Source organism: Phalacrocorax aristotelis, chromosome 4, assembly GCF_949628215.1.
Source record: "Phalacrocorax aristotelis chromosome 4, bGulAri2.1, whole genome shotgun sequence".
Lineage (NCBI taxonomy): Eukaryota > Metazoa > Chordata > Aves > Suliformes > Phalacrocoracidae > Phalacrocorax > Phalacrocorax aristotelis.
Window position 1 is genome coordinate 3,813,056 of NC_134279.1, and position 10,119 is coordinate 3,823,174.

The following is a 10,119-nucleotide window of genomic DNA, read 5'->3' on the forward strand; positions in this document are numbered from 1 at the left end:
TTGAAAGTTTCGTTGGTGAGGTGTCATACTCAGCCACTGAGTGTAAATCTCTGTTGTTATACTCAGCCTGTTATAAAAGGTTTAGTATATAAAGGGGGGGGGGAAGCTAACATTACAGAATTCGCTATGAAACATTTTAAAATTCTAAAAAAAAAACCCACGGAGGCTTTAAGTAAAGTTGTTAGAAATCATGGGCGTGGTTACTGTTAAAGAAGTTCATTCATATGTTACCACGCATGGAGCTGATTTTAGAAATTGATACATTTAAGTTTACTCTCTGGGTCTGTTGATGTATTTGTCCTTGAAAGGAAGAAATATCTACCAAGCTAATTAGCACCTTTCCTGTTTTTATGCTTTCACTGATCAGTTTAGAGATTCCAGTAATAGAAAAGTGTTGTTGAATTAATAGAGCTTTTCCTATAAGGAACTGATAGCACTTCACTCTTAATCCATTTCCTTGTCCCTTTGAATGACACGTGTAAAACACATCTTAAACATCCAGGTGGATAAAAGTTTTGTGTCGTTAGATGCAACGTAAGCACTTGGTTTGGTTTTTTAATTTGACAAAATAGCATATGAAAACAGAGATGCAACAATGTCACGGCCTGGATATTTTCTGCCGTACAATGGTGTTCTAGCTTGCAGGAAGACAGCAAGCGCTAAGCTGTTAGGCTGAGATGCCACGTTTCCCGTCACGAATATAGGCCCAGCAGCCAGATCCATCTGCCCTGGCAGTAACAAAACAAGCAGCAAAACCTGTCATGTAGAGGTTCAAAGAAACACCTTGGGAAATAAGGCTTTTTTTTCCCCAGCTTGCAGCTTCCATTTTAGTAAATCAAGAAGCCTGCAGAAGGTACCGCAGACAAGCCCACACCCAGCCAAAAGGAAAATAAAAATCCTGCCCTTTTTTTTTTTTTTTTTCTATTTTTCTGTTTTCTATGAAGTAGCAGCAGATGTTCTCGGGAAAAGTTTGCCGTGCTCCATTCCCTGCTTCTCCCATTTCAGTATAGTCGAGGCTCGAAAGTATCACCCACCATTTCTACGTATACCCGTCACTGTGCTGCTAGCACCGAGAACGGGCAGCTCAAGGGGGCAGTGGGAACAGCTAGAAAAGGAGGAGTGTTTTCTGTGACAGGAAAAAGGTCACTGTAGCGGCTATCATAAACAGATACAAAGGATGAGCCCTGCAAGGGTGGTACTGCAAGGCCTTGAGTTGGGCTACTTCGAAGTTGAAAAGAAAGTGCCAAGACATGCTTGAGTACAAATATCAGTAAAACAAAACTATCCTATACAAGAAACTGTAACTGATCTGTACATCTGAGGAATATTTGATAGGATGCAAATGGCAGGCAGATGCTTCTCTTACTTGTCTATTCAACATTTTCTCAGCGTTCAACTTCGTTAATATAAAGCACTAAGGTATGAAGAGCAATCCTCTCCTGTCCTAGGTTTTGGGGTTTTGTTTTAATTTGAAGTTTATGTTTTAATTCGAGGCTTTGAGCTATACAGGTAACCAAATGAAAGTCCAACTGCCTGCTTTAGTAGAGAAAGAAATCATGAAAGAGGACGGATCAATTATTAAAAGGTTTGGCTTGGCATGTCAATGAACTGCTACTAGAAATGGATTAACAAACTCATAATAAATGAGTGGATTTTAGTGAGTGCTTGCAGTGAAACCACTGGCAGCATTTAAAGCTTTATTGGCCAAAGTACTAAAGATTGCTACTAACGTTCTGTTAGAGGAAGGGATATATGCACTGGAAAGGTCTGCATTCGCTTGAAAGCACTCGGTGAATGGGGGTTGTGGTGGGTTCACCCTGGCCAGCAGCCAAGCACCCCGCAGCGGCTCCCTAACCCCCCTGCCCCACCTTGGGATGGGGGAGACAACAGGGAAGAGCAAAAGTGAGAAAACTCATGGGTTGAATGAAGACGGTTTAATAAGTGAAGGAAAGAGGGAAGAACAACCAAGCAAGTGATGCCAAGGCAATCACTCACCACCTCCCACAAGCGGACTGATAACCAGCCAGTCGCTGAGCAATGGCCATATTGGACAATCTAACCCACCCAGCCCCTGCAGCTTCTTCCCCTACCCTGTTTTTATTGCTGAGCATGTTTTTATATAGTACGGGGTATCCCTTTAGCCAGTTCAGGCCAGCTGTCCTGGCTGTGTGCCCTCCCAGTGTCTCGCCCACCCCCAGCCTACTCACTGAGGCGGCCAGCGGGGAAAATTGAGCAAGTATTGATGCTGTGTAAGCACTGTTCAGCAGTAGCCAAAGCACTGGTCTGTTGTCAACACTGTTTTAGACCCAAATGCAAAACAGTGCACCACGAAGGCTGCTATGAAGAAGGTTAACTGCGTCCTGGCTGGACCCAGTACAAAGGGGTATCGCTGCCTAGCTGATTTCACAGGAGGCGATACAAGGGTAACGGCGTGATTTACAGTTAACAACAGCAATCCAGGTTGCTTCAAAAACATTTTTTTTCATGCCAGTTGACTCCATGATTATTTGATAATTTGAACATTATCAAAATAGATGAGCAGATATATGGAGATAGAGATATATAGATGTACGCACGTGACAGCTGAGCCTTACGAAGAATGAGGCAGGGCAAGTAGGGAAATATTTGGGAGCAAAAGAAAAAAGCTACTGTAGCACAGCAAGCGTGTTCATTCCTACCACACACAACTCGAGCCACGGCTGCTACCGGCTATGTATCTTTTACACCCCTTTTAATTCAGACCGTTTGAATTGATAGTGGCCATTGGGGTGGTAAAGCCAATATTAGCATTTGACAGAACGTCCTGACCAAACTGTGCCTGTAATTGTAACAAGCTGTAAAACACACACCAGTTTCTGAGTTAGCAGGGGTGGTGTCACAAGGACCCACTGAGAGCCCGAGGACCTGCTGCACCTGCTTTTGGACGAAGGGTGTGCATTCTTGTCAAAGTGCTCCATCTAACAGAGGGACCTCTTGGTCAAATTGAGCTATTCCAGGCCGAGCACGCAGGAATTTCCAATGTGCTTGGCTTCCCGTGGTCCTCTCCCGAGACCACTGATCAAAAACTGGGCTTCTGGGTAAGGCTAAGAAAGAGACACCCAGCTGTCCTATAACAACTACATTTATTTGCCTAGATCTGGAAGGGCTTTGGTGAGTTTTAAGGTTCTGACTAGTAGAGCAAGATGGTTCCGATGAGGTAAGACAGTAATTTACAGAATAGTTCAGGACACTAGATCAGCACAAATGTAGTTTTACTGGCTGTGAGAAGTAAGACTTGCTCAGAAGTAAGTGTTCAAGAAATTAACCAGCTTAAATTACTATTGTACAGGACAACTCTTGTATGTTGAAGTTAAATACAGCCAACGGGAAGGTCTTGTGTGAATTTCAACATACATTGCATGTTGGTGTGTTACAGCATGTTTTTGCTGGGCATCTAAAACTCTATGTTTAATCAGCATATAGAGATTAATTGCTATTAGTTTGCATTATGAAAGCAAATTAAAGCGGTGGTGGGTGTTGTGTTCCGAATGCGTAACGAATATCTGAGCTCAGTAGCTGGTTTAAACTGCCGGCTACCATTCTTCCCATGTTATTTGGAATGAAAAAGCCTTAAAGCTGCAGCTGAAAAGGAGCATTTTTTAAAACCTTCAGGAACTGTGGGCTTTTAAAGACAGTTTTCCCATCTATTTTGTTTCAGGACAACACTGAGTAAAGCCAGCACACAGAAGAGGACTGTGATGAAGGATCGGTATGGAAAACATGTTCACATAGAAGAGCTGGAAGACACACCAGAAGCGCTACCACAGGATGACCTCCAACATGACCTCCAGCAGCTTCTTAGACACTTCTGCAAAGAGGACTGGAAAGAGCAGGCGAAGTGAGAAGCTGCCACCCCTCAGCAACACCACATAACCACCCATCCCGTACGCAGCATTCATCTCCTCTAGGTGTAGACATTGTTACCTACATAATCACTGGAAGACACTGCTATTTCTACTTGTGCAGATGCAGTGAATTCATTTCTTCCCCTCCCCGTATTTGATTTTGGGGTTTTTGTTATTTTTTACCCTGTAAGCTAATTTGTGACCAAAGATAGCATCCTTCATTCAGGATGATTTATCCACCGAATCGTCGTCTTTGTGCTGTACTGGGAATTTGTCAGCATCGCCACTTCTCGCTGTTCCTTTGCTTCTGCACTAGCTTCACGAAATTGCATTTGTCAAGCCAACTTCAGCTACAGGCCTCTTCAAGTGACTATGTACATGCATCATAAAAAAAGGGAGTTAACATGTAAACTGTATATAGCAAGAGTATTGGACTTACAAGACTGCAGAAAACACACTGCCTACGACTACAATTAGCATCATGGATTACAAGGTCTATTGACACTGCTGAAGAGCGATTAATAAAATAATGTTAACACAATCGACTGCAAACACAGACTGACTAAGGAGGAAGCACTGCAGATCTACTGCATCCGTAAGACTTCCAGTTTAAGGGATCTATTATAGTTAAAGGCTCTAAGAGTCAGGCTAAAAACCTGGAAATTCAAGCTGTTCTCATGAGGTAACAGCTGACTGTGGCCATTAATACTTCTAAGACCTTTGGACAGCCACTTAAAGATTTCCAGAAAAAGAAAAGAAAAGGAAAAAAACAACCAGAATACCCAATTAGGTAACCAACTCGCTAGCAGCTATATCTATGGCACATTTGCATACGGTATTAAAATCTTTTAGATCTGGACATGTGGCAGGGTGTATTAAACAATTATAACTACAGTAGTTTCCTGTTTTCATCACTGCTTAGCAAACCACACTGTCTTATTGGTGGTACTTCCTGCTGGGCACTGCACTGTAGATAACTATGGGAGAAAGACTTACCCACTATACGAGGAGAATAATTAATTCACCGTGTTTTATCAAGATTGCCTCTTATCCGATACATGCATGTGGCATTTGAAGGTCAAAGCCAAACCCTCCTATAATCATGTCAGCTTGTTTAGCCCTCTTAGCACTGAGCGAGCAGTTTTTATCTTCCAATCAAGTGTTTTTTAAAGAGAAAGTGCTCACAATCCTTGAAAGCCAGTTTCTGTTCATATTTTGTTATCTATCTATCTATATATAAAATATATATATATTTCTAAACCAACCCTCTGAAAACCATGATAGCATGTCTGCACTTTTATTTTCAAAAAAAGGGAACATAGAGATCTGACATTTTGGGTGTTCTATTCCTTAATATTTAATGGAGGGAGCTCTGTAGTGTTTTAGCATATATTACACACACACACACACACACACACACACACACACAAACTAAATGTTTTTAAATAGCTATTTGATTTTTTTAATAGCATACTCAAAACCAGAGTGAAGCAAATCCTCTCCTCCAGCAGTAGTACTTTTTCCAAGCTCATCTGGCCTTCCATTATTACAAGGTTGATCGGGTTTTTTTTAATGACTCACTCAGTGCTCAGAACAAGGCACTTCCTCATTAAGGTAACGATGCCAAAAGTGTGAGAACATCTTGGGAGTTCTGGCTTCCTGCAGGAAAACCAATCCAAGGTGCCACGCTAACACTTTTTTGGCAGGCAGGAAAAAAAAAACCACACAAACCAAAAAAAGAAGTGTTTTGGCAGCCAAACCGAATGAGACCCATGATGAAACATTTCACGACGCATCATGGCTTTCTTATTGTCAGAGACAGCACAGGATGATCTTCAAGGATGGGGCTCTAAAGAAATGCATTTCTGTTGTGTTATTTGCGGTGCAGATGATGTTCTGTGTAACAACATAATGGTTATTCACCTCTTATTTTGATTTTTTGCTGTGTTATCAAAGAACTTGAATACTGTGAGAAGAAGTGAATTTTAAGTTGACGAATCAGCATCTTGTTCCCATGGTGATAACACTAATTGAATATATCTATGAGGGCATGTATTAGTTAAAAATTAAAAAAAAAAAAACAACACTAACAATACATAGCTGCAATGTGTACAATGGCTGATTTAACTAAATAAAAATGTACAAGTGTTAAATGTAGAAATAATGGCTCACTCTCTTTTACTGCCAGTGCAGCATAAAAAGGAACAGCACCCATTTGGGTACCTTGGCTTGAACTATCATAATTACAGCTTCTCTGTATCCAGCTCCCTAAGATTTTTTTTTTTTTTTTGTCTTTTTAGTTCTGCTATTCAGCACTGATTGGTAAACGTCAGTTATTAAAACAGTCAGATACAAATTATTTTTTACATCATTGTTATTAGTTTTTCGAAAGGGTATCTACCTGTGTTTTCTAGTTATTTTATTGGGCCTCAAACTGTGCATCTTCCTTCAAATATGGCCCAGGCTGTTTGTTATGGTCAGTTACTTTTTCAGTGCCCGCTACTGAGAGTTTCTCAACCAGAAGAAAGGGAAGAAAAACATAGGGCGAAATTCTGTCACGTCTTACATCCCTGTAACGCACAGAAAATATTGGGAAGAGTCCGTTTTGCTGCAGCTTAAATTTCTTCACTGTAAATCTGTTCCAATTCTGTTACTGCAGCTGGATCTCTGGCTGTGTAACAGGTCACTGCTGCAGCATCCCCACTCTTTGCTCGCGCGCTACCTTCACGGCCGACAAAGGAGTCCTGCCTACCTCTCATATAGCAGAGAAACCATCAATTTAAGTTGTTTTGCCAGACTTCAGAGTCATTGAACCTCCCAGATTAAGGGACAAAAAGGGCCCAAGAGAGGCGCGCCTCAACTCCCTGCCGAGAGCAGGAGGGTGCCCGCAGGCCGGGCCAGAGCTTGCACCCAGAGCACGGGAGTAGGGGATCAAACCGCAGGTCGATCCGTTGTGACAGGCATAGCAAGACCATGCCATGGTTTACCCCGTCGGGGTGGGTACCTAAGCCAAAGGCTACTGACTTTTTCCTCTCTTTCCCCTCCTTTTCCCAGTGAAAGACAGTTGTATTAAAAAAAAACCCAATCAAACAAAACCAACTCAAGCTCAAGCCCCCGCACAAGCAGCAAACAACTCCACCTTAAAAAAACACCCCTCCACCACACAACCATGACATTAATCTGAGGACAAACAGGAAATAATTGCAGGATCAGCATTTGTAAAACATGAAAACAAGCTTTTTTTTTTCCCCCATGCAGATCTATTAAATATAATAATTCAGAAAGAGCAGATAAAGCTTACTTTATTTTTACCATCCTGTGCATATCAGAACATGTGTCAGCTGTAGAGCGCCAGTAATGGCTGTACTGCCAGCACGATATTTATGTACTCTCTTACTCCAATTTATTTAACGAATTTTGGAAGGTTAAGGCCATGTCGAGCATGAGCAGTAGAGAGCGGCAGCCACGTTCCCTGTGGGTGCCAGGGTAGGTGTCAGCATGGAATGCAGTTGCCCCCAGCCACGCTTCACAGCTGGGTGAACCCCGCTGAACCGCGCTGCGTGTTCGTCGTGCTGCAGCGTTCAGTTACGACAGGAAACAGGACACGTGTCAGAGGGAGGGTATCAGTGTTTTTAACATGGTTTTAAATCCTAGCCTGACTAGTTTCAACCTCACCGTCAGCGCTTTCCAATAGAAACACTCATTTGCTGAAAGACTCCGGCCAGTTCTGCTAAAGAATATCTGAAAGCGAACACCTTTTATAAAGTCAGAGAATTTTTTTCCTTTAAGCAAACATGCGTTGTGAAATCCAGGGACTAACCTTGTGCTTGTCGTGGCCTGATAAGTGGCAGCAACAGTTCGGGTACCAACTCACTCTTCCTTTCCACCTCGAAAAAAGGAAAGGCTTTTATTTTTGTATACCAATACACAGCATCCAGAACCTACCTGTAAAACTGAAGAGTTTTATAAAAAATGTTCGTATTATCAAGGTTTTTTTAGTCTGACTGTAAAGCTCTGTAAGCCAGCTCAAAAATGGGAACATTATGAGCAGCGCCTCTGTTATTTTCTGCCCCTATTCCCCAGCAAACCCTGAAAGAAGGCGGTTTGGATCTATGATCGGTAGAGAGCTATTTTAACCTCTCTGAGGATCCTGGCACTAGCTACCGCTAAACAGAGCCCCGTGCGGAACACGCAGAGTCACGTGGCTGTTGTCTCCTTATATTGATTAGGTGGTACCGCTTCAGCAAAACGGGGGCAAACTAATGAATGTATCATCTGAGACATCTGTCCAGTGAGATTTTTATTTAGTTGATGTATTCCATAAAACTGCAGTGAGGAAGTGGAGCATCCTGGCAGAACCTGTGGGTGCTTTCCGAATCACGCCAGCTGGAACACATTTATTTACGACTCAAAGAATTAAATGAGCCAGAAAACCCAGAAAGACTGAATTTACAGCTAACAACTCATCACATACCTACGTAAGCAGTGAATTTTGTAGGTACAAGATATATACTCCACGTGCTACAGCCTATAATTTCAGGCCTTTGATAGCAAGCAGTTTCAAAGAACAACATATTTCCCTAAGGAACTAAATACAGATGCCCTCACCTGCATCATCACCTTAAAACCTCCACCATATCCCAGCTATGAACTTTGCGACTGCTGCAAGCACATTGGCATAGAAAGCAGCGTTTCAGAAAAGCCCAAAGCTAGAACAGTTGTCAGGTCTCAAAATGTCTCGTAAAAAGGATACCAGCTGTTGCAGTTTTTGTCAGTGAAGCATCAACACCACAAAAAGAAGCTGTAGCCTCAACCTTTGCCATCCTTTTTCAGCCCCCTGCACAGATTTGGTTTGTCTCCTGAGGTCTAACCCTCTGCTTTTCAGTAGTGGCAGCAGCAATGGGTACGGCCCACCTCAGCTTTTCGCATCAGGTCTGCCTCCTGCTCCTACTAGCAAGAGAGAAGTTAGTACTTCCTGGGAGACTGTCAAACACGGGTTGCTTTAATGGGGTCTCTACAGAAAAAGGGAGTAAGGTGAGCTATATTTGAATGTATTTCTGGTGCACCATAAGGACACTGAGAACATCACCCACTCTGCCTGCTCGCTGTGGGGCTATTAAGACCCAGGTCTTTACTATCCAGAACTGAATCTTCTTTAGCTGTTAAAAAATCCCCGAACAAGGACACGCACCCCCACAACAGCCACCAAACAAAACCGTGCACACGCAACAACCCTGGACCCATTGACTCCATCAGAACTAACACAAGATTTCCAGGTCTAATGCCGGGCACCAGGTTTTTGATTTCAGAGAGCAACTCCCTTTCCCCTTTGGATGCTTTTCAAATCCAATCCATCAAAACCAACGTCCTTCTTGGTCACACTTAAGGGTCTTTTTGATGTATCTCACACCAGCTTTCTCCGTTTACTAAATCAATACCCGAGTGATTATTACAGGAGCGCAAACATCGCTGTTGCTGAGCTCAGGGCTAAAACAGAGTGCTCCTGTCAACCTTCTTCCCTGTAACTATGGGGTATGATTCTAAAAATGACACACCATTTAAACACACCTCATTGAAGTGATCGAAGCACCAGCACCTACTACCAGCTGTAATGCGTCAGACCGCACGGTGTGCTCAAAACCAGCCAGATTTGCAGTGCAACACCACGGCTTTTACTGAACTAATACAGTTGTAGTAGTAAATACAAACCTCACAGAGAAGGCAAGTGGAAAAAAGTTTGGTTAGGTGATGCTCAACTTTTATACAGCTGAAGGGTAAAGATGCAACAAGGACTCTCCCCACATCAACATAAAAACCAAAAAAATTATTTAAAAAGAGCAAAGAAGCACACACAGAAATATCTCGAGCCAATTCATTAACTTGTGTTTGTGCTTTGCTCTTCATGTTTCAGCAGGTGACTGGCCACGAACATTATCGCCTCCTCTGTAATGCTACAGGTTCAGCTTCGTGGTCTTGTGTCACCATGACTCCACAGCACAAGCGGTCAGAATAATGGGATTAAATTTTTGTTAAAAAAAAAAAAGGCTGTAAAAGGCTCCAGCAGTGCTGAAGATTAAGCATTCCTCATACACGCCTCAGAGCTTCCCTCAGCCACTGTCTAGCTGGTTGAAACATAGGAGACAACGTCCAGCAATCACCCCACGTGCCACCACATCATCCCGTTGTTTCTGAACCCAGAAACAGGCAACCGAGCAGCAGAAGCAAATCCCTCCAC

General features: G+C 42.7%; 1 protein-coding gene across 1 annotated transcript in view; it reads left to right on the forward strand.

Moving 5' to 3' along the window:
- ANK2 (ankyrin 2) overlaps positions 1-5,610 on the forward strand; it is a 171,269-nt gene extending 165,659 nt beyond the window's left edge. Inside the window, exons 51-52 of the mRNA XM_075090087.1 lie at positions 1,494-1,585; positions 3,698-5,610. Coding sequence (XP_074946188.1) covers positions 1,494-1,585; positions 3,698-3,881 — 276 coding nt within the window. The 3' untranslated portion in view covers positions 3,882-5,610. The remainder of the gene's footprint in view (positions 1-1,493; positions 1,586-3,697) is intronic.
- Positions 5,611-10,119: the final 4,509 nt, after the last annotated feature.